The 25685-nt window shown below is 43.8% G+C and overlaps 1 protein-coding gene across 1 annotated transcript in view; it reads right to left on the bottom strand.

Annotated features, from left to right (window-relative positions):
• Positions 1–796: 796 nt before the first annotated feature.
• The window catches only part of DDX6 (DEAD-box helicase 6), a 78810-nt gene continuing 53921 nt past the window's right edge, over positions 797–25685 (bottom strand). Inside the window, exons 13-14 of the mRNA XM_029572546.1 lie at positions 13579–13761; positions 797–4775 (exon numbers count right to left, since the gene is read on the bottom strand). Coding sequence (XP_029428406.1) covers positions 13586–13761 — 176 coding nt within the window. The 3' untranslated portion in view covers positions 797–4775; positions 13579–13585. The remainder of the gene's footprint in view (positions 4776–13578; positions 13762–25685) is intronic.

Genomic DNA, 25685 nt, shown 5'->3' with positions numbered 1-25685 from the left:
CACCAGTTTTCACCCCAGCATGGATCAGCGAGCACTCAAGGGTCCCCAACTCCTGATCGACCTTCTCTAAAACCAGGAGGAATAGTCCCATCGAACCTGCCAACCTCCTGGGAGGGAATTCCTCCAATATTATCCTTTTCTTTCTTTTTTTCCTTTAGGTACAGAACTGCTGGTTTTACACCTCCATCTGCTGGAGACAGAGAAATACTGAGCAGCTGCTGGTGGCACACCAGGCTAAGAGGCAGTGCCTGCAAAACTGTCATCTGCTGGAAATGAGGCAAAACCCAGGTGTCTGGACTGATTTGGGTATGTACAGGGAAATAGTATTTCTGAGCAAATATGGGAAGGTGTAAATTGAGGTAATTAAAACAGCAGTTCATGACTAAAGCAAAAATTCTACATGTTGATTTTTATATACCGACATTCATCGGAACATGTCTAAGCAATGGGCATTGTGTCATTCAGTGAGTACTTCAGAAAGAGGTAGATTTTAAAATTTAGTTTTTCCTATTCACCACCTTATATAGCACCTAGGAAATTGCTGTCACATCTCAACTAATCCTTGGTGGGCTTATCTCCAACACATGGCAATGAGGTAGTTCTAGCATTTACCATACCATCCTCACACACAACCAGTACAGGCAACAGCAATGACCCAATGTGACTGCTTCCCCAAGAAGCACCAACAATCCTTGAACATCTACCGCTAGTCTCTACTGGCAGTGCACACATTTAATCTCTAGAATTACCCATTCCAAGCCACAGGGCTAATAAACACCACACTACAGAGACAAGAGAAGTTCCAGTGGGCTTTTTTTATTGAGATACCAAACTGAACAAAATCAGGTTTTACCATTCATCTGTCAATCTACAAACTCTGTGATGGATTCACAGGGCTACCAGCTTTCAGATATGCACATAATACAAAAGGAAAATCCCTAACAAAATCTGCTCCACTGGACTGTTTGCCAATTATTAACAGAAAGCCAATTCTTCACTGCCCCTCTCTCCTCCCCCCCCCCCCAACCCCATTATTTCCAAGTTTTAGTCCACACTATTTATCAGTGGCAGAGATTATACCTTTCCCCATCCCTTCCCCTAAAAAAAAGATCATGGATTTAACATGTCCAATCAAACAGAAGGAAACATTTGATTCAATAAGGGAATAGTGACTTAATTCCAAATACCCATTCCCCCCTCCCCCCCCCCTTTATAAATTCTGGTTAAAATACAGTAAGCCTGCATTTTATCACCTCTTCATCCCACCCAGAGTTTTGTCTACACAAAGTATGCAAGAACAGGAAAATTTATCTGGCAAGGACATCATTCGTAAGCTGCTCTTTTGGTTTACAGGGAAATTGTCTTCTGCTGCTCATTTGTAAACTATCAACTACTTTAAAATCAGAAATAAAAGGAGCATGCCAATTATTTCTGCATCAATAAATAGCATCCAAGACGCTGCCCAGGGACCAGAGAAACTACTGCCCATGTACCATAAGCAGCTTAAAAATACAGTAATCCGAAACCCACTGGTTCCCAGGAGGACAAAACAGAGTGATCAAAGCCACAGATGGAATACCAGAGGTAACTGAGCTGTTTGTGCATTCATTGTGTAAACTCTTCCTCTACCACCCCGTTCCCAAATAAAAAGAAACAGAATGAGATGATTCAACAATATGCATGTAGAGGGCTTGATGTGAAAGCCTTCAAATTATGAAGCTAGCTCTACACAGCATAGACAGAGGGTAAAGGAAAGATGCTCCCATCTCATTCTGTACAAATTAAAAAAATAAATACCAGCCCACCCACCTACAGGACAATCTCCCTCTTAAGATAAAGAGCCAGTTTTTTATCATAGCCACAACTCGAGTTTTCACAGATACTGCCTTTGGTTAAGCAGATTTTAAAAGGATTAATGCAGTTAATTTCATATTCTAGAAGTGGCAACAGTAAATTTAGTCTTGATATTCTATTTGACAGCAAAAAAGCTAAATTCCAGGAGACAACAGCTAAACCAAGGTTGTCAAAGTAAACTGCTGCCTTACGGCTCACTACAGAAATCCATCTGGCAAGGTTTTTGCAGTGTTACCCTTTGGGGCACAACCACTTCTGAAAATTTGATACTATCCTTTGAATTGTCCCTGTGCTAAAACCTGTAGGTTTCACAGGGTTAACAAAACGAAGAAAAGCTGCAAAAACTTCAAGAATATCAAGACTCAATTCCACTGTTATAGGAGGGGCAGAAAAACAGGTCTCAATAAGTCCTATTTGGAGCATCTTTCCATTTGGATTTTAAACCCAGAACAAAATAGCACCACAGCAGTCAGGTAACTGCCTTCAGATGAAGTCACCTTATGTGGCCCTTCCACAACCCCTGATGGTCTAGGAGTCAATGCAATTTTTTTTATCAGGGGCCAAGCTATGGTAATACTTTAATACATTTTCTGTGCTTCAGGAGGGATCAGCAGAGCACAGCACTGAACTAGTCTAGCACAATTTGGACACAGGGTATGCTTTTGCACATCTGCCAGAGCTCACTACTGTCAGATGTGTGCACACTGCCACAAAAGGTACAAAACTGTTTACACTACTCCTTTCCAATGTATTCCTGCATATTCTGATCCCTGTTTCATTATAAAAAAAAAAAGTAAGCTGCAGTACAAGAACAAGATTCTACTTTTGGTCAAAAAATTCACCACCCATAACACCCCCCTCCCCCCCAGTCGAATCAGCGGTCATCACCCAGTACCTGCCAGCTGGATATATTCTCTAGGCTCCAGTAGTGCTTATGACCTGGCTCTTGTCTGTACTTTAGTGCAGCTTTTGATATACAAAGTTTTAGTAAATAAATCTTTGCATGTTGAAATCCAATTGAGGCAATTTAGCTTTCAGTCTTGGAAAAGATGACCAAATGTTTACCCAATTCTCTCAAATTGCAAATCTTCAAAAAAGGGAAGATACACCATCTCAGTAAGCAAGCACCAAGAACATGCTTGACTGTTTAAATGGTGTCAGGTTGATGGGCCAAATCAGTTAATATTTCAGGTGCCTCTGGACTGACAACTGACCCGGCTAGAAGGGGGAAAATAAGTTTACTGGTATTGATTAGTCTCACTCTTGTCGCCTGTATATCAGGCCAAACACCAAGCATGTTGGGAGGGGAACAGTTGAAAGTAACACTTCAACCATACAAAGCAGCATCTATAATAGGTAATGCAGTTCATAGCGATTCATAAAATAAAGCAGTACAATCTCGCATCTTCCACTTCTGAATCGATCTATGATAGTATGAGCTGGGTGATCGATCACAGCCTGCAGATGTGAATTAGGAGAACAGAGCTCTCAAACTATCAGTTCATGAAACTGGAGCATTCCATTTGCATGCTGTGTGTTTTTTGTTTTTAAAACTTAAATCCACATCTTACAAGTTATGTCCTGCAACACGGACATAAATCACTAGATTTTTGTACAAGCAGGATGCTTGATTTAGATACAAGGTTTGGCCCCCTCTACCTTGGCAGTTACTCTAGCAATCTTGGTATTTAAGTCTGAATTACAGAGAAGTTCCAATCACTGATATTTCAAAGTATTTTATCTTCAAGCAGATCTCATGAGTGTTGCAGCATCCCAGATCTCCTGTTCTCCTGCTTCACATGCCACAGTGCCTTATGATGCTTGGTGTTACAAAAAACTGAGCCCCTCTCATCTTAGCTGCTGCCGTAATCTTTCACAATCCCTTTAGCCCCAGTAACTTGCATCAAAAGAAAAAAAAAAAAAAGTTATGAACCCAAAACAAAAGAAAAAACATATTTACAAATTTTACATAGTATACACAATGTGTTTTTTCAATGAGACGTCCGAGAAGAGGGCCATGGCTTTGAAAGTCTATGTTTCAAGTGCTGTAGCTGCTAACTGGAGGCTGATAAACCAGTCCTTAGTGTTCTGCTAGCGCACAAGGGAGCTTCTTAACAGCTCTTGCCCAAAAAATGAACTCAAATTAAACAAACAAAAAAAGTCCCTTTCCTTCTGGAGCTATGATGTTGCACCTTTGGGGCCCAGATAATTTTTAAATTGGCCATTCTTTTTGCCTGTAAAAGTACATGTATTTACATCATACTGGAAACCTGCAGCTGCATATCAACTCCTCCTAAAACTGGAAAATTAAAATACTATTGTTACATTATTGAAATTTCACTTCCTAGCCCTGCTCTAAAGAATTTTCTGGATGGGAACAGGAATTTAACCTAAAACAAAGACAAATGATATAAATTGCTGAATTCCAAGGGCTGAGTCATAAAGATGATGATTTAAATGGTCTCATAGCATAAGGCACTTTGCACGTAGAAGAAACAAGCTCTTAAACTTCAAAAACTGAGGAGAAACCAAGGAGAAGTTGAGATGCATTCAAAGATGGCCAGTGGGGAATTCTGAATTTGTAAGAAAAAGCTTTTTTGCTCATTCAGATTCTTCTTTCAAGAGATATTCTTCTCCTCCTGCCTCCAGGGGGAAAAAACATTTAAAACCAGAAGTTAGTGCAACCAATGTTCAGTCAGCACACAGTGCAAACAAGTTGGGTGAAAAACAAAGGATATTTCTTCTTTGTCAAGACAGCTTTTCTCTTCCAGATTAAAACATGGTCTGAGCTCTTATAAAGTCTTCATAGTTCCAAAATGAAAAGGAAGCAATCCCCCTCAGAAAGAAGAGAATAGCCAAAGAAATGATGCATCACAGATCAGGAGCAAAGCGCTTCAGCTTTGGGAGTTTGCAGTCAAAGCCTGAAGGGGGGGGGGGGGGGAAGAAAAAAAAAAAAAGTTAATTTCCTCTCAATGGCACATGAAGCAAGTAGGGGTACCAAAAGTCAAGGTGAAATTCAGTCTAGTGACGCTTCTATGACTCATTGGGACAAGATGCTATTCGAATGCCTTCCATAGCAGAACTGGTATGGTTTAACTGTACTTCTTCCCAGCCATCTCTTATGCAGAGAAAAATCAGACCTAAAAGACCTAACTAGCCTGGGTGGCATACTTGTCACACAGTCTTATTGAGCAAAGATTCTGCACCATAACACACTGTTCTGAGCTGCTGCCTAAGCCAGGTATTGCTGAATTATGGCTCTCGCTTAAGGAAAAAAAAAAAAATAGATGGCTACAAAAACCACTTGGCACAATGACATCCCACACAGTCCGTGATGAAAATGTATATCCATATGTGGAGGCGGCAAGACAATGTGCCAACTGAATAGAGCAAGCTGCCTTAGCTGTAAGAGGGCCAAATTCTTTCGCCCAGAAGCTGGGCGGGGAAGGGGAAGTACCCCTTGGCTTGCTCGTGGCAGAGGAAACGGGCCTGAATCCCCTGAGGTGATATACTTGAATGTGGCTGCACATATTGTGGCAACCCCTACCATCTAGCCTGCTGCCTGGGAAAGAACTTGAGATGCCAGACTTCATTTTGTTTAAGTTTATTTCTCACTAGTATACAAAAAGGTATTCCTATAGGAGGTACAACCAATAAATAACCAGACAAACTGCCTGGAGGATGGCAATTATAAATGGGCAAAGGTCAGTAGGCATTCCTGACCAAAATTAAAATATTGTATTTTCCAGAAAATATAGTAAATGGGAGAAAGATTGAAAAGCATCCCCAACCTTGTCTCTCTCCAGTTTATTTTATCCTTAGTAGCCACTTGTTTCCTTAGTTGTCTCTCACTTGTATGTCTGCTCAAGATCTTCTTCCTTACTTTGTTTCCTCAGCTTATCTGCCCCTTTTTTTCATTTGTGCTTCTATCCACTGGCTGTCTTCATTCTTCCCCCCTCCTCTACGTCCAGATTCCCTCTTCCACCATCTATTTCTAGCCCTTCTCCATACCCCAAACCATGCTGTATTTATTGCCATCTTTATGCTGCTTCCCAGATTCACCGCTGTACAGGAGAAATGTCATCAAGAAACCAGTCACAGATCTCAGCCTGCTTGTCTAACATTGCCACCTGGATGTCCCACCACCACCTTAAAAACTCAATATGGCCAAGGCAGAGGGTCTTATCTTTCCCCAAACAAACAAACTTTCCCTCTTTCTATTTCTGTGGATAATACTATAACCCTACCAGTCTCCTCAGCTCACAACCTTGGAATCACCGACTCTCTACACAAACACATCTTAGGAGTTTTGGGTATTACCACCAAAATCTCTCTTCCTTCCTGAACACACTATGAAAATGCTTACCTCTTGCTTAGACTACTGTAACCTACTCAAGTCTCCCAGTGAGCCATCTTTCTCCACTACTATCAAATTCAGTTGAATAACTTCTCTTTTGCCAAAGTCATTGCACCCATAACACTCTTCTCAAGTCACTACATTGGCTCCCTATCCATTCCAATAAACAGTTCAAGCTCCTCTTATTCACCTATAAGAGTTTTCAACTCTGCAGCTCCTCACTATGCTCTTCTCTACCACCAATTCCCAACTCTACTTTTCCACCTGGCTGCCCCATGTGCTTGGAAAAAGACTTCCTGAGCTAGTGAATCATGCTCACCCTTCTCTTAAATCCCATCTAAAAATCCATCTTTTTGAGGCTCACTTAAAATCTTAACCCTTGAATGTCCCGCTTACAGCCTTAACATGTAACCATTGTTTTAATCCTCAACTTTTCCTCCTTGATTATATTTTAATTTCTGAGCAGGGACTGTCTCATATGTTTTCTGTACAGCATTATGCATATCAAGTAGCAGTATAAAAAAGTGAGTAGTATCGCACCTCACCTCTATCCCCTACCTCAACTCATCTCTCCAACATGTTTTGTTTCTTCTCTCCCCCTTCCTATCACTCCTAACCCCCGCCCCCCCCCAAAAAAAAATAGTAGGTGAGGTTAGAGAATAGGTTGAACTGTAAAAAAATGGGAGACTTCTCTTTTCTCCTCTCAAATGCTCCAATCTGACAACTCCTCTCCCTCTTGTAGCTTTATGCTCACATCTCAGCATTTATTTGGTGAATCTAGCCTTTCCCCCCCTTTTCCTGCCCACCCTTCCATCTTTTCTGCCTTCTTTCCCCCTCCATGCTAGCTGGAAGCCATTTCCAACTTGCCTTAAATATGTCAACTCTTCTCTACAATAGTGCCATTACTACAATTTGAATCCACTGCAGATTGTCTCCATTTTCACAAGTTGGTTAAAACTGCAGTAATTCCATCACAGCAACAGATCACTGTGTTCAAGGAGCACTGCTTTCCTCTCACCATTTGAAGGGAGGAGGGTGGTGGAATTAAAATAGATGTAATGAGGTGACTGGGAATAAAGCAATATTGACTGAACTGGGTTAAGAAACCCTGGTTTGGTATCAACAAAAGGAAAATTGGTTCTTACCTGCTAATTTTCGTTCCTGTAGTACCACAGATCAGTCCAGACTCCTGGGTTTTGCCTCCCTTCCAGCAGATGAGACAAAGAAAATTTTACTGACACTGTCACTTAATCTGGTGTGCCACCTGCAGTCCATCAGTACTGACCTGTACCCAAGCCAATATGGAAAAGTATCCCAAAACTTTACATAACTTATCAAACATCTCCCACTGAACAAACAGGAGAAGGAACCACTAAATCTGAATGACCTTTATAACTATATAAGTCAAGAGACACCAACCATCACCTGAGCCAGAAAAAGCCAATTGAAAATCCTTCAGCTTATACACAATAAAACAGATAGAGCAGACTCTCCAAACCCAGGCAGGACCCTGGACTGATCTGTGGTACTACAGGAACGAAAATTAACAGATAAGAACCAAGTTTTCCTTTCCCTGTACGTACCCAGATCAGTCCAGACCTCCAAGCTTCCATAAACCAGGTGGGACTACAAGAGTCCCACTTGAAGTAAGCTTTCCCCAAAGCCCATGGTATCTGAAGCCTGAACGTCCAGATGATAATGCCTGGAGAAAGTGTGCAATGACTTTTAAGTAGCCGCCCTACAAATCTCTTATGGCGACATGGACATTCAGCCCAGGATGCTGCTTGCAAGCGAGTCGCATGAGCCTTCAGACCCTGAGGCACCAATCATACCATGCAAATGTATGCCAAAACTATAGCCTCCAACCGCCACGCTATGGTTGCTTTTGAAGCTTTCTGCCCTTTCTTTGCACCACTCAAGAGAATGAAAAGATGATCGGACACTCTAAAGCTATTAGTGACCTCCAGAAAGCGCAACAGTGCTCGCTTCACATCCAGACACCTCAACTCGTTCTCCAACGCAACTGACCTATCCAAATTTGGAAAGGATGGTAACTCGATTCTTGGAAACTATGATAAACCCAAATTATGGGATACCTCATTGAGTTGCACTATTATGATTTTTAACTTAACTGTACTATGATTTTGAGTTCAAACGTTTCTTGTATTTATACTATATTATACTTTGTTTAATTGCTACTTTGTTCTATTGTTCTATGTAAAGCCCCTCCCCTTTTTTGGGCACTTCACTGTTTTATGTAAACCGGAGTGATTTGTATTTCATACAAGAACATCGGTATATAAAAATAAAAAATAAATAAATAACTCCACGGACTGATTTAAGTGAAAGGAGAAAACCACCTTTGGAAGAAAAAAAAAAAAAGGTACTGTACGTGGGACTCCCAAATCCAAAATCCTTAGGAAAGGTTCCCTACATGAAAGGGCTTGTAGTTCCGAAATCCGCCTAGCTGAACAAACTGCCCCCAGAAAAACAACTTTTTAAAGTAGAAAACCTTCAAAGTTGCCCTATGCAGCGGCTCAAACAGTGCCCCACACAATGCTTTAAGAACCAAGTTTAGCTGCCACGGGGGACATACTTCCTGCACTGGGGGATGCAAATGTTTGACACCTCGCAGAAACCGCATCGCATTGGATGCGCAGTCAAAGGCACCCAGTACATCTTGCCTCTAAGGCACCCCAAAGGTGGACACCTGGACCCTTAAAGTGTTAAAGGCAAAACCTTTCACCAAACCATGCTGCAAAAGTGATAAAATGTGGGCCACAGAAGCTCTAACCTGATCCATGCTATGCTCCTTGCACCAAGCCTCGAACACCTTCCACACATGCCAAGGAGGTGGACTTTTCTTGCTTGAAACAAGTGGTAAACACATCCTCCGGATACCCTTTTCCTCTCAGGTGCCTCCTCTCAAAAGCCAAGCTGCAAGAGAGAAACAATCCGCCTGGTCCAAAAATATGAAACCTTGGCGCAGCAGTTGAGGAGATGAGCCAGACGTAGAGGGCCGTCCACTGAAAGACTGACTGAATCTGCGAACCACAGCCGAGGCCATACCGGCGCCACCAGAACTACCTGCCCTGTATGAATCTCTTGTTCGCAAGACTTTGCCCACCAGTGGCCCCGGCAGGAACAAATACAGGAGAATTCCCTGTGGCCATGGGAGAACTAAGGCATAGACTCCTTCTGCCCCATGTTCTCTCCTTCAACTGAAGAACTGTGGAGCCTTGGTATTCTTCTGTGCTGCCATGAGATCCATACAAGGGACTCCCCCACCTGCAACAAATCAGGAGCATGGCTTCCTCTGATGACTTCCATTCCCCGGGATCCAGCTGCTGCCGACTGAGGAAATCCGCCTGCACGTTGTCCAACCCTGATATGTGGGAAGCTGCCAGGATCTCCAGATAGCACTCTGCCCAGTGGACTAAATCTTGGGCCTCCTGTTCCACTGCCTGACTCTTGGTACCACCCTGCTGGTTGATGTAAGCCACCATCATTGCATTGTCAGACAAAATTCTCACTGGCCTACCTCGAAGTAGCAGCAGGAAGGCCTGCAACACTAGACACACCGCTCTCTTCTCTAGATGGTTGGATCATGAAGTCTCCTCCAGAGACCAGTGCTCCAATCAGACTGGCACAACTGATGCCAGCCCTCCAATCAGAAAGGTTGGCATCAGTTGTGATTACTATCCAACTCGGGACCTCCAAAGGACATCCCACGGCCCAAATTGTCCCGACACAGCCCCCAATCCAGACTCGACCTGGCACTTTCTGTAAGAGGCAGTGGTAGATGAAATTGCTCAGATACTGGGTTCCACCTGGAGGGTAAGGCAGACTGAAGTGGATGCATATGAGCGAACCCCCAAGGGACCAATTCCAAAGTGGAAGCCATAGACCTAAGAACTTGCAAATAATCCCAGACCGTGGGAACTGCCCTGCTTAGCAATCTGCAAATCTGTCCCTGGATCTTGACAATCCGCTCATCAGTAAGAAAAGTTCTCCCAAGCCCAGTGTTGAAGTGTGCTCCCAGAAATTCCAGAACTTGAGAAGGCATCAGCTGGCTCTTGGGCAGATTCACAACCCAGCCCAGGGACCGCAAGCTCTGCAGCATTACTGCCACTGCCCAATGACGAAGGTCTTCTGACTGCGCGAATAAACCAGGATGCCCTCCTGCCGAAGAGCTGCAGCCATTAAGACCATCACCGTTGTACAGGTCCCAACCCAAAAAGTAGGGCGCAAAACTGAAAAATGATAGAGGATTATGACCCTGAGAAACCTTTGATGGTTTGGTTTAACTGGAATGTGGATATACACCTCAGTCAAATCTAGAGAAGCCAGAACTCCTTTGCGCACTGCAGCGATCAACCTCAATGTTTCCATCCGAAAAATGGAGGTACCTTGAGCTCCACATACACCTTCTTTAAATCCAGAATTGGACGAAAGCTCTGTCTTTCTTTGGGATCACGAAATAAATGGAATACATTCCAGTTCCCTGCTCTTTGACCGGTACTGGGATAATGGCCCCCAAATGAAGATGACTTAACAGTTTCCCAAACTATGTCTTTTCTGCTTGTAAGTGCAAGAGAACCTTTAATGGATGTGCAAATTCTAAAGCGTAACAATGTTCTAGCATATTTAGGACCCACTGATCAGACGTGATCTTGGCCCAAACCTCGAGAGAAAAAAAAAAAGGTTAACTGACCTCTGATTCTTGGAACGGAAGGAGCGGGCCAGCCTCGCTTCATTGGGAGGACTTGGAACCAGAGACTCCCTGACCGGAACCATTTCTGATTGGTCTAAGGCCTCAAAAGGACTGAATCAAGAAGACTGCTGCCTCCCGGCCCCTTGTCTCTGACCTCCTCCTGAAGGACAAGACTGCTGGGGACTTCAGCTCGACTGGAAAAGAGCCCTTGCCGAAGAGAAACCTCAGCAGACCTTTGGCTTGTCCTCTGGCAACTTGTGCCCTTTGGTCTCTCCAAGAAGCTTCACAAGCTCCTCCAAATCCACAACCAAAAGCAGCTTCCCCTTAAAAGGGAGCGAGCCGAGCTGAGGCTTGGACCAATCATCCACAAACCAGGTTCCTTACCAGAAGCCTTCTAGCAGAGACTGTGGACAGCATAGAGAGGCCTGTTTTGTGTCCTCCAGGGATAATGACTTATTGGATTGTAATTGCTGTACCCAGCGCAATCCGGCCCGAAGCATAAAACTGCTACATACAGCAAATGCCCAACGCCAGCACCTAAAAAAAATCTGCTTGAGGTGTACCTCCAGCTTCCTATTCTGCATATCCTTAAGCACCGCTGATCCCGCCATCGGAACGGTTGTCTTCGTCACTGTGGAAACTGAAGTATCAACCTTTGGCATCTGCAAAAGATCCAAAGTGTTTTCCGGCAATGGATACAGCTTCTCCATGGCTCTGCCAAACTTCAAACCTCTTCTGGAGTCTTCTACTCCCGAAGCACTAATTCCTTCATTGACTTGTGGAAAGGGAACGCCTTCGCTGGCCCCCTCAAGCCCCACATGACCAGATCCATTCCCTCGTGGTCTGAATCAGCTTGGGGCTCTTTAATACCCAGTTGTGGTATTAAGGGCCACAATTCCTCTCTGTGAAAAAGGCAGACCACCTTCAAATCATCTCCCTCCACAGAAGATGCTTGATGCAGAGTGTCATCAGGGTCCATGCTGCCCAAATGAGGTTATACCCCAGATGGATCACCTACCAGAGGATCATCAGCCTCCGAGCTCTACAAGCTATTTGCATTCCCCAAACGCAACTGACATGCCATCACTCTCCGAACTCTGATCACCCCAACAGATTGAGCTAAACAAGGCCTCTTGGCCAGAACTAGCTCCTGCAGGTCCACTGGCCTGGGAGGACAACGTCCAGTCACCCTTTTTGCCAAAATAGCCTTATGCATAATAGGCAGAACAAAATCCAGGGAAAAAAAATCCCTTAATTCATCTGGATCCTGCCCCAGGTCTTCCTCCTCCACCCCCAGCGAAGGATCCCAAGACCCCTGGGGCTTTGAGGATCTTTGATCTGCCAGTGACGGTGGCAGGGCAGAGCAGCATCCTTGCAGGCCCTATCAGTCGTGGCAGTAAAAGAAGATAAATGGCCACTGTTCCCGCCGAAATCGGGAAGACACCATTGGGCTGCTCAGCTCCCCCCTGCACTCCCCGCGGAGGATTGCTGCCTGTCCGAGGCTCCCTTAGGTTCCCTTCTCCCCCAGAGACGCAGCAGGAGCAGTGCCAGCAAAAGAAAGGTGTGCGTCTTCCCACATGCTACGCACTGCCTGCCGCGTGGCATGGTTGTGAAATTACTTCGCTTCTTGCAACTGCCGCACCAATGCCGCCAAAATCATGACCTCAAGTGCGCCAGACGTCCCTGAATTGGAACGCTGCGAAACCCTGCCGAAGCACCCAACACCACAAACAGCAAATTAAAAAAAAAAAGCCTCAGAGTTTAACTTTACAGAACAGACTTCCCTTTTGCAGGTGCAGGCTCTGGCTGTCCAGCTGTAGATGGGAAGAGAGGAAACTGGCCCTGCCAGTTATCACCCCCCTCAGCAGGTCAAGGATTCGGACAGACCCAGGGGTTTCCAATCCCTCCCACTCGTCTGCTCCTCTGCCTGAAAGGATGGCCCCACCAGGACCTCCCAAACCTTCAGGGAGGGCTAAGTGGTAATCCTAACCCTACTTCTAAAATCTTTTCTTCTCCTCAGACTGCAGGATTTACACCACCTTCCATCTGCTGGGGACAGAAATACAGATGGACTGTAGGAGGTACACCAGGTTAAGTGACAATATCAGTAAAGCTTTCTCTGCCTCCATCTGCTGGAAGGGAAGCAAAACCCAGGAGTCTGGGCTCATCTGGGTACATACAGGGAAAAAGAAACTGAACCACACAAAGGTATTTGGTTTGAGCTGGGTTCAAACCTCTTAACAGTTGCCCAGCTCTATATGCCTATGCTATCCACAGCTTGAATGATATCCTAAGAAGTGTTACGTTCCTGGAACCAATTAAAAGTTATGGCATATAGATTGTCACAGTGGTCATTTTAAGAAACCCTCATGATTCCTGTGGAAATAAGTATATCTTGACAATTCACAGTGAGTGAAGCCATCAACTATGAGGCCACTGTTCAGTAAGTATGCATCACTACTACTAAAAACCTTAGCAAAAAAATTGATTTCTCATGGCATTGTTTTTATTTTTACAACATGCAGCCAAGACTGTCTCATTTCTGTGACCAGTTTGCATCTCTAATTACCATAAAACAGAAGCTCTTGAATACAAGTGTTACCACACAATACCAAGTCTTCAAAACTTTGCCAGCACACCTAACACCACTTACATGCTTGTTAAGGTTTCTCATCCTCAACTGGTTCACTATGATACTCGGCCACATACAGGCTTTTGTCGATGTTTGAAGGTATTGGTTTGATTTCTGTTCCCAGCTGCTCTTCAATACTTTTCAGGTTGAATCGATCATCATAGGTGATTAAGTTGATGGCAAGGCCAAGGTGTCCAAAACGACCTACAGAGAAATGGCAGGTTATAATACAGGTGTGTATGAGGAAAAACAAAGCCTCACTTTCTACACCAGTGGTTCTCAACCAGTGTGTTGCTACACTTCCCAGTCCCCTGCTGACCCAGCTGCTCCCCCTGCCCCAGCGAAATAGAAACTCATCCTCTGCCCAGGTAGAACGTGGAGGAGAGCTGGAGTCTGCGACATCAGCATGGTCTCTTCTTCCCGTCCCTCCCGTGGCCCGGAAGAGGAAGTGGTATGCAGCAGCTGCGCACGCAAGAAGAGACCATGCTAGGGCGGGCAGCATCGGCCCGAAGAGAACAGAGGCGCAAGCTTGAAAAATGAGCAGCGTGGCGCAACATCAGCCCCCGTGGTGGATGGGATTCCTTTGAGGCTGCGAGGGCTGGAAGTGGAGGGAGAGAGTGAGCGAGCAAGGGTGTGTGTGTGAGATTGAAAACCCATTTGTGTGAGAGATCATGTATATATATGATTAAGAGACTGTGTATAAGTAAGAGAGCATGTGTGTAACTGTGTGAACGAGAGTGTGTATGAGAGAAAGCCAGCATGTATGTGTGTGATTTAAAGCCTGTGCGTTTGTAAGTGTGAAAAGACAGACAGCGTGTGTGCAAATGTGATTAAGAGCCTTTATAAGTGAGAAAAAAAGCATGTGTATGTGTGACAGAGCCAGTGTGAGAAAGCTTGAGTGTGACAGAGGAGAAAGTTGCAAGCAAACCATCCCTCCCTCCTGCAAATTCAAAACAATCTCAGGGCACCTGGATATCAAAAGTTCCTAGGTATGCAGAGCAAAGCATTTTACCCTTATTTTTCATTATTGGGTCTGTGTGTCTATTTTGAAATATTTTATTGGTATCTAGAAATTTTTGATACGAGTTTTTCATAATTGGATATTCCATTCATCAGCTATTTTGAAAAATGTTTTGTTAGTATGGTTTTACTGTTATTAATTTTATATTTCTTGATTTGTTTTGAGGACTGGTGAAGTTTCTCTTTTTCCTTTGTTACCCTGCATACAATCTCTGGCTTGTTGCAGTTTCCAGTTCCGTTTTTGTCTGCATGGTTTTGTTTTTTTTTTTAATTTAAATTTTTAGTGAAGACAATGATATATAAACAGACTAACCATGTGCATTGATATAAATGAAGTGAAGCAAGTACATCATACAAAGCACATATGGAAACAGAAACACTGCATAGTCAACATGAGTATTAATGTAGAGTTACAATAAAAAGTGAACAGTAAAACAGTGAGCTATGTCATTTTATCTCTTCAAAAGTTCCATAACCCTATTTCCCCCCCCCCCCTCCTCCTCAACTCACTTAGTCCCCCGCTTTCCTAGTGCTAAGGTGGTACATATAAAACCAAATGTGGCAACACAAAGATAAAAGGAGAGATATTGGGCTGTAGTGGCAGAGCAATATGTCATTTCGTGGAGATTTCCTCTCTAGAACCCCGATTTCCAGGAACAATAAGGCAGCCAGGTTTTTTTTTTTTTAAAGCATCCAATAGTTTTGTTTGAATGTGCTGTAATTTCTGCTAATACATATATTTTCCCCAGTTTGCTTTGGACTTTGCTTAGTGTAGGCATTAGGGGTGTTTTCCATTTCCGAGCAATCTATTCTAGTGGCTGTGCATATGTATTTGACCAAGCCAAGTTCTGGCTGCCTACCTGGGGAGGGAGGAATGTCCAGGAGAGCATGAGAAGAGGAGATCACCAGAGAGGCCCCAGCATCTGCTGTATTCATTCCTCAATGTGCGTCCATAACAATCTAACCCGTGCACATTCCCACCACATGTGTAGGTAAGTACCTACAACCTGGCATCCCTGCCAGCACTGGTTGGATATGGTGGGAGTCATTCTATTTAATTTTTACCGGACAATGCTGCCATCGGGACAGTAGTTTCAGGGAGTTTTCAATCATATAAGCTGCAATGAGCCCATTGCCCATATATTTAAAAATTTCCTCCCAATCTTTTTGGGAAAAGGTTTTCTGGAGATACCTTTCCCAAGCCAGCAGGAGGGTGGTCTTTATGAAAGTCTCTCGCCCCAGGAGAGCATATAACACCGAGATTTATGATTTAACTACTCTGAATAATTTTGTATCATCCACAAATTTGATAACCTCACTCGTCATATTCCTTTCCAGATCATTTATATATATATATTGAAAAGCACCGGTTCAAGTACAGATCCCTGAGGCACTCCACTGTGAAAATTGACCATTTAATCCTACTCTGTTTCCTGTCTTTTAATAAGTTTGTAATCCACGAAAGGACATAGCCTCCTATCACATGACTTTTTAGTTTTCTTAGAAGCCTCTCATGAGGGACTTTGTCAAACGCCCTTCTGAAAATCCAAATACACTACATCTACCGGTTCACCTTTATCCACATGTTTTTTAACCCCTTCAAAAAAATGAAGCAGAGTTGTTAGGCAAGACTTCCCTTGGGTAAATCAATGTTGACTGTGTTCCATTAAACCATGTCTTTCTATATGCTCTACGAATTTGATCTTGAGAATAGTTTCCACTATGTTTCCCCAACAGTGAAGTCAGGCTCACTGGTCTATAGTTGCCCAGATCGCCCCTGGAGCCTTTTTTAAATATTGGGGTTACATTGGCCACCCTCTAGTCTTCAGGTACAATGGATGATTTTAATGATAGGTTTACAAGTTTTAACTAATAGTTCAGAAATTTCATTTTTGAGTTCTTCAGCACCCTGGGATGCATACCATCCGGTCCATCTGTATCTATCTCACTCCTCCAGCTCTCAAGAAACCTTAAGCCATAGCAGGTCATAATTCAATTGAAGCAGATCTCGTGATGCGCTAATATACACACCTAGGCATTTTAATTTCTTATGCGCCCATTTGAATCTGATTTGGGATTTAAGTTGTAGTTCTAAGTGAGTGTACGTTAATGTTAAGAATCTCTGATTTCTCCCAATTGATCCTAAATCCAGAGACTGCACTGAAATTTTCTAGTGCAGAGGTCAAGTTCAGTAGAGAGGACTCCAGTTCGGTTATCGTTATCAAAACATCATCTGCAAAAGGATAGTTTCGATGAGAAACTCCCTTGATCTATGCCCCGTATACCGGGATGCTTCCGCACATGGTTGGCTAGAGGCTCTAAGAAGATAGCAAAGAGAAGTGGGGACAGCGGACATCCCTGCCTGGTGCCCCTTTTAACAGGAAAAGTAGGAGAATATCCCCCATTAATTTTAATGCAGGCCAGGGGATCCCAATATTTCTGTTGTAACCAATGCAAAAAGGAGTCTCCAAAATTTAATTTACGCAGCAATGCAAAAAGACATGGCCAGTGTACAATATCAAAAGCTTTCTTGGCATCAACCGAGAGTGCCAAGTAGGTATGTTGTGCTTAGAAACCCACCAAATCATATCTAATATTTTATGGACGTTATCACTCGCTTGCCGGCCAGGAAAAAAATTAGCCTGGTCACTGTGTATATGTGCTATGAAACTGTTCAATCTAGTCGCCAATATTTTAGCTAATAATTTGATGTCTATATTTATTAACAAGATCGGCCAGTACGATCCGCATAAGGTCGGGTCTCTGCCAGGCTTAGCTAGGACCGTAATGCCGGCCGTATTAGCAAGGGAGGAAAGAGGGATCCCTTGTTTTAAAGCCTGAAAAAAATTCACCAAAAGAGGAGGCAACTGTGTAGCAAATACTTGGTAAAATCGACTAGTATAGCCATCAAGTCCAGGCGACTTGCCAGGTTTTAAGGATTTGATAGCACTTAAACTTCGGCCTCTGAGATATCCTTGCTCAGAATATTGTATTGAGAATCTAATACTGTCAATGCAGATAATTCAAGATAGATGTCTGTATCAACGGAACTATTGTCTCATCACTAGAATACAGCTCAGCATAGAATTTGTGAAAACGCTGTCGTATAGACTTACCTGTCAATAGCGCCCCATCCTGACAATAGTTGTCTGGGCCTGCCTACGCTTAAGAGTCTGGGCTAGTAGTTTTCCAGCCTTATCACTATCTTCGAAGAATTTTTGTTGTGCTAGTTCCAACTGGTGTGCTATGGCCGCTGGATCAAGAGATGCGATGCTATTCTGTAACGCATCTAACTGGGCCTTAGAAAAAATGCATAAAATCGCCTAGCTATCCCAGGTTTCTAATTCCTATAGCTGCTTGAGTAGCCTATTCCATTATCCTTCTCTCTGCTTTTTTGAAATTTAAGTTTATTAAGTTTTAGAAGCCATGTATTCATGTATACAAATACATTATAAACTTACATAACACGATATGCATACACGAGCAATCCCTTCCCTTCCGTGTGGTGGAGTCAATGCTTCATATGCTAATTCCACAGTATACAACATGGGTACAGAAAGTACATATCTAGTGTCTTACTAGTACAGAATCCCAACCCCGAAGGGTAAACTGGTTCTGGAGGATGAACAGCATCAAATCTATGTTACAATCTCACTATATAATCCACAAAAGGTTTCCAGATTGCTGAGAATGAGGACATTCTATTGTGTTTGGCGCCGTTAAAGCTGCTAAACGATAATGAGAGTACTTTTCCCTGGACTTCTCCGATTCCTGGGATGTGAATCTATTTCCATCTTAAAGTGACCAGGCTATGGGCAGTGATGAAAATTTGGGTACAAAATCGCTGCTGGGATTTGGCCAAATTCTCAGGGTATACGTGTAACAGTGCCATCTCTGCTGACAGAAGCAATGTCGCCGCCAGGAGGCTATTAATCCACATGAATAGTTGACCCCAGAAAGGAGTAATCTTAGGGCAGTCCCACCAAATATGAAAAATAAGTGCCTCGAGCCCCGCAATGGCACCAACAGAGATCTGACACACATATATATATATATATATATATATATATTACGTCTCCAATAGTGACCTACTGAGGCGTAAGGCCTTAGAGCTCCGCAAGGACCGGATGTAATGGGTGACCTGTACGTACGCTAGGAAATCATGATCAAAATGAAGTGTCCGCCATCCCATCCAGTGATAGTACATTCCCCTGACACATTAGATGGCCTATGGTAGTGATCCCCCTCTCCTGTCAGGATTTCGTTTGTTGTGTTTGGTATTGCACATTATGGAGTAGGGAAGTTTGGTAAATGTATTTATAGTCCAACCATACGTCTTTGATTTTGTTTCCAAACATGCAATATAATGACCAGGGACCAAGAAATGCCCTTAACAGGGCACCAGGTATGGCAGGGCTGCCATGGTAAAGCAGAGATGGCCATGGGACCTAGGATAGCTTGTGCAATACGTACCCATTGTTTGGGAGCTTGGTGACGGCAGAGGTCTAATAAAGCTCTCAGTTGGGACACGTTCTACCACCACGAAAGTTGCGGCACTCCTAAACCACCCTGTTTCTTAGGGAGATATAGGACTTGCCGAGAGACCCTAGGGGGGCAGCGCCGCCAGATAAAATAAAAAATCCTTTTCTGCCAGCTACGGAGAATGGACACAGGGATATATACTGGCAAGGATGAAAAAGAGAAATTTTGGCAGGACATTTATTTTGGTGATTGCAATTCTCCCAAGCCAGGAAAAGAAACCTCGATTCCACTTGCTCATATTAGTTTGTCTACTAAAGGTTGATAATTAAGCTGATAGAGATCTGTCAACCATGCCAAGACCAGAATACCCAGATATTTTATATAAGATTTAGCCCATTTAAACGGTAATTTCCCTTTAAGTGTCTGGACCTCCTGCTGGCTGAGATTTACGTTGAGCAATTCCAACTTTTCAAGATTAAGTCCTGCCACCGCTTTGAACTTCGAGAGTTCATCCATTACCCCCTCTAAAGAATGGGTGGAGTCGATAAGAGTGAGTAGGACGTCGTCTGCAAATAAAGATATTTTGTAATCATGAGGTCCTAGCTTAATCCCTTTGATATCCTCAGAGGCACGAACCCTGGTGGTAAAGGGTTCCATATAAAGGGCAAAGAGCAAGGGAGATAAGGGGCAACCCTGCCTGGTACCCCTCCCAATAGGAAAGGCCTGCCCGTATCCAGAACTGACCTTGACCCGAGCTTGGGGGGAGTCATACAGCTTTTGTACCGATCTTAAAAAAAAAAAAAAGGTCCAAATGCCATCTTTTGTAAGGTGGCAAATAAAGACCAATGGACCAGGTCAAATGCTTTTTCAGCGTCAATGGACAATACTACTGTAGGGATCTTCTCTCTGCACCCACCACATGAGATCCATGACCTTGCAGATATTATCCGCCACCATACGTTGCAGGACAAAACAGACCTGGTCCGAGTGTACCAGGTAGGGGAGGACGCGATTAAGCCCAAGTGCTAATACCCTAAGTTAAGATCTTTAAATCGACATTTATAAGTGATATGGGCCTATAAGAGCTACATTGCGTGGGGTCTCTCCCTGGCTTGGCCAACACGGTGATGCCCGCAACATTCCCTTGGGGGCCCAATCTTCCATTTTCTTGAGGCTGTTAAAACTGGGCTAGGGGTTCCGCCCCAGGAAGAGCACTTGTAATATGCTCCGGACAAGCAGTCTAGACCAGGGGATTTACCCATTTTGAGAGATTTAATTACCCAATTCTCTCTCACTGACTGTGATGGGTGCGTCTAAATCTGGTTGTTGCTCGGGGGATAGACTGGGCAGTTCCATATCCTACAGATAATGGGTTATATCTTCCTGCCCTATAGCCTGCTCGGGAGCATAGTTGGTAAAAGGCAGAAAAAACTGCTCTTATCTCAGAGGTGTCAGACAATATCCAGCCCGTGACATCCTTAATTTTTTGAATATAGTGTTCTGGGATTGCCTCTAATTGCCTTGCTAGTAGGCACCACGCCTTGTTCCCCCCTTCCTAGAACTTCTGCCTAATTGTGTCTAGTGCATGCGTCTAACTGGTTAAGTTCCGATTTAAGGGCTAACAGTTTCTGGTAACACCTTTGTGATTGGGTCCGTATATACTCCTTTGATAGGCCTTTGATAACCGCTAGTAAAGTCAATCTAGTTTGTTGCTCAAGTCGTTGGCACGCAGCAGCTAGAGATAAAAAATCCCCGTGCAACCGCCTTAGAACATTCCCACAAAGTGCTGGGGGGAGTGTCAATAGTATCATTAATCTGGAAATATTCATGCATTTTAGTTTCTAAAGTATGTACAAAAGAAGCATCCTGCAGTAAAGATTCATTTAATTTCCAAAATCTATTCCCCTGATCACCAGTGTCTGTCAACCTCCAAACTGACAGGTGCATGGTCAGACCACATGATAGCATCCACCTCAGCCCTGTAGACTTTATTGCCCAACATTTTATCCACTAAGAAAAAAATCAATACGCGAATAACTATCATGAGGGGCAGAGTAAAAGGTATAGCTGTGGGATTTGGGGAAATGGTTCCTCCATATGTCAATTAAGTCCCAATCCTCCATGATATCTTTTAGTCTGGTTCTAATGTGATGAGATTTGGAGTGGGATGGGTGAGAGTTGTCTATATCCTGCGTTAATGTAACATTAAAATCCACCTCCCATAATGATTACACCTTCTGCGTGGGTTAGCAAAAGACGAGATATCTCCTGCAGGAAAGTGTCTTGGTCCTTGGTGTCTCTTTATGCCCCAAACAAGGTATAGAGTTGGGTACCTAGCTGTATTTTCAAAAGTAAGAATCTCCCAGAGGGGTCCGCCACTTTTGCAATGAATTCAAAAAGCAATTGAGCAAAAATCAAAATCCCCATCCCTGTGTATTTATGAGGCTTCCCACTGGCAGCTAAAAAAACATGAGGGACTTCCTTGAAGGTTAAAAGGTGTTCATGTTTGTGCCTAAGATGCGTTTCCTGTATGTACGCGATATTAGCTTTCTGATAATAGCTCTCTATGGAGGAACCACATTTCCTGTAGGTATTTAAACCTTTGACATTCAGAAAAATTGTCAACCATGAGATAGTCTAAAACAGGAGCTTCAGCTATGGTAGGTGCTGCCAATACGCCAAGTGCTTAAAAACATTGATCTACAGGTATGTAGACACTTGCATAAGAAATATCTCAGAAGTCGAGACATACAGTGAAAGTTGAAAGCCCCCATGTTAGCGACTCCACCACACCCCTTTTTTCCTGCCAGAAAGATTTGCTAACCCACTGCGAATCCCAACCCAGGGGGTACATAAAGTGCAGCGAGCAGGTCCGCACCTGTCCCCTCCCTCCCTTTCCCAAACAGTTATGAAGAAAACATAAGGAATGGAAACCAGCATCAATCAAATGAGATGAAGGGCAGTAAAGTGTCTATGGTTGCGCCAGAGTCAGACTGCCAGCCTCAAGGTAATAAAAATAAAACTGCACTTTCGCCGAGAAAGTGGAAACATACAACATCAAAACGTGTAATAGATGTATTAAGGCTCCCCAGCCAACCATACAGAGGCGAATTCACCACAAGGACTGCCAGTGTGTTTCAGCCTGTATCCGCTGTCAGCTTCTCGATCTGTGCTTGTTGTTGAAGTCTGCCTCGGCCCACACCCTGCCTCCGCCATCTTGGAATGGAATCTGCAGCTTTAGTCTAATCTGGTGTAGGGTCGACTGTGAAAATGAAAGTAATTCCCACTTGGGTAAAGCAGTCAGCCGCCACTGCCAGTGTTTTCGCTCTGTAAGTGATTCCTTGATATTGAAATATTAGGGCAAACGGGACTGCAGTTTCCTCCCGAAGCATGTAGCGCTTCTGCAAGGTAGATGGTGCTAGATCGTTGTATATAGACAGCTCGTTTTGCCACTTCCAATGGGGGTTAGATCGAGCCAGCCGGATGATTTCCTCTTTCATTTTGAAATTATGAAGTTTGATAATGAAATCCCGGGGTTGGTTGTCCCGTTTGGGGCCCAGCGCTCGATGTGCGCGTTCCAGATCGATGGTGGACTGTCGGATGCATCAAGGTCGTTTGCGTGGCTGGACAGAACAGCCTTACATATATTCAAGGCCGTCTCCAAACTATCTTTATTCTGCTCCTCCTCTGGTATGCCCCGAATCCTGAGATTGGCACGGCACGATTGATTTTCAAGGTCTTCAATCTTGTCCGCCATGGTCTCAAGCTCTGATGACAGCTACTTAGTTTGAGTGGAGAGCGAGTCCATTATGGCACTTTGATTGTCGGCCCGGATATCCAGGTCGTTCATGTGATGGCCCATGGAATTCAACTCATCCCTCATCTCCGAAATGCTTGCTAACAGTTCCGCTTTATGGGCTTTAAGATCGGATCGCAATTCAAAGAACCAGCCTCTTATTTCAGCCTGAGTCAGGAAATCCATATTAGGCACCCCTGCAAGGTGCTTGGCAGGGGGGGGGCAGAGTCTCAAGGCCTTTTTCCGTCTCTTCAGCTCCTTCCCCTAGTTCCTTCATGGCCTGTGCGTCTTCAGTAGGCAAGCTCTCCACCACAATTTTACTGAAGGAGAATGGTTTTAAATCTGTGGCTCTCTTGCACGTAGTTATCTTGAAGGCTTCTCACACCACCCTGGCTATTAATTTCACTGGGGGTCTGATTTCTCAACCATAAAATGCCTTTATGGGAAAGTTTGGGAGCGGAGCTGTTAGATTATGCGGCCATCTTGAATCACGGCTCTCGAGCACCCCCTCTGCTTTTTAAGGAATGTAGCCCAAGCTATAAATTTGCCCCTTAAGACTGCTTTCAAGCAGTCCCAAATATCATTAATTTCTAAATATTCCTTTATATCCGCAACAATTTGAGATACATAACTAGAGTCAGCAATAATAGAATCATTAAGCTTCTAGAATCGGAGTCCTCTCATAGTCTTGGATCTGTATTTTAAACCATATGGGCGCATGATCAACCATAATATAGGCTCTATATCTATTGCATTAATACGCGGAATCAAATCCGCGCTTCCCATGAACGTGAGTAACTCCCATGAGGGTGAGAAAAGGTGTAGTTCCAGGTTAAAGGACTCCTAGATCTCCAGATGTCTGTTACCCCTTGCTGCTTTAAAAAGCTTTTCAGGGCAGTTCTAGCAGTTTTGGGGTCTGAGCTGTGTCCAGAGGAATTATCTAGTCTAGGATTGAGATCATATTAACATCCCCTCCAATGATCAATTGTCCCTCCAGCTTGGTTCCCAAAGATTGAGATAAGGAATGGTAAAAAGTATCCTTCTGAGATGTGGGACCATAAAGGGATACGAAAGCGAATAATTCCCCGCCAACAGAGAGTTTAACCATAATAAATCTGCCATTAACATCAGAATAAATCTTTAGTCTCAAAGTGGAAATCCTTATGAATCTTAATGCCCACCCTTGTATACTTAACAGCAATAGAGGTCGCAGCCCAATATTGGTGTGGATATTTGATATTACACATCAACCCTGATAGCACTTCCGCAGGTGGGTTTTCTGTAATAACACAACATCTGCCTCTAGCCTGTCCAATTCCCTGAACAGTAGTCTTCTCTTTTGGAGAGAATTTAGGCCCTTAACATTCATAGAAATAAATTTAAAGGTAGTCATTAGAGTCTTCCTATCCCCCCTGTGCCTGCAAATAAAGATCCATCCATATAAAAACATATTGCAAATTGGATAATGCCTCTTTCGTTGGAGTGGTTCAAAGTATAACCACTAAACATATAATTGGGAATAATGCTCAACCAGCCCTCCAAGCCACACGACAGAAAATACCCTGTATCCCACCCACTTATGCTAATCCAAACCACCTTAGCTGCGAGGCAAAATAGATATAGTTCTTCCCCTACCCCTCACCCACCAATCTCCCAGTCCTGGAAGGTGTTCACCCCTTCCCAAGAAGCTGCGGAGGAAGGCATGTTACACTCATGACACCCGGTACCAGTCTTCCATACATATCAAAGGAACTCACCTATTAGTCCAGCTTGAAACTATATATAAACCTATAACCGCAAAAACCCATCTTTGAAGCTTATCGCAATAATACTGCATGCGTTCAGCATATAGCCATTATCTGGCTGCTAATGCTGGTATCCCAAACGTCCAGCTCTGCACTGTTCAGGCTGGTTCGCTGTCTTTCCCACTCCTGATCGAATTCACGGGGAGGTAGCTCTATTGTGATCCCGGCCTCCCGCAGAATCTCTGCAGCTTCCTCCACCAGTTTTACGCAGTAAGTGACCCCTTGGATCGTGAACACAAGCCCATTAGGAAAAAGCCAGCGGTACCGAATATTAGCCGCTGTAATCTTTGCAGTAATACATCTGAAGTCTTGACGCTTTCTAAAGGTAGCTGAAGACAGATCCGCAAAGATGGCGATATCATAGCCCTCCCATAGCAAGGAACATTGCTTCCGAGCTACCGTATATATTTTTTCTTTTTGTTTAAATGAATGGTAGCACACTACTATGTCCCAGGGTTTATTTGCTATTTTCGGCCTAAGGACCTGTGTGCCCTTTCTATTTTGACAGGAAGCTCCAGAGCATTTGGGGATTGTTCTGCTTCCTTAAGAAAAAATGCAGAAATTTTCTCTCCCACCTCCACACAGTTAGTGAACTCATCGACTTTTGGCACTCTTATGTGCAGACTGCACCGCCGATTGTGGTTTTCCAAGTCCTCTAATTTATCTGCCAGGGACTGACATGTTAGTTGCAGCTGCACGTGATCTTTTTGCAGGGCATGCTAGCTCTCCCCTGTGTGTCCAGGCGAATTTCATGCTCGTCCATCCGCCTGCCCAATTCAGCAGTTTCTTCCCTGATTTCGGATATGAGGATTGCCACTTCAGATTTATAATTAAGGTCCTGCCTCAATTCCCCGAACCATCCTCATTTCCAATCAAGTGGGATAGTCTCCGCATACGTCGCTCGCTGCGTCGCTTTCTTCCTCATCTTTCATGATGTTGTCTGCCGACATCATACAGGATTGTCCCGACTAGCTTGTTTCCACCCTTAGGGTATGAATACTTGCAAAGATCGGTTGAAGTTTTCT

The sequence above is a fragment of the Rhinatrema bivittatum genome, chromosome 12 (assembly GCF_901001135.1).
Source record: "Rhinatrema bivittatum chromosome 12, aRhiBiv1.1, whole genome shotgun sequence".
Lineage (NCBI taxonomy): Eukaryota > Metazoa > Chordata > Amphibia > Gymnophiona > Rhinatrematidae > Rhinatrema > Rhinatrema bivittatum.
This window is presented reverse-complemented; position numbering and strand designations above follow the sequence as displayed.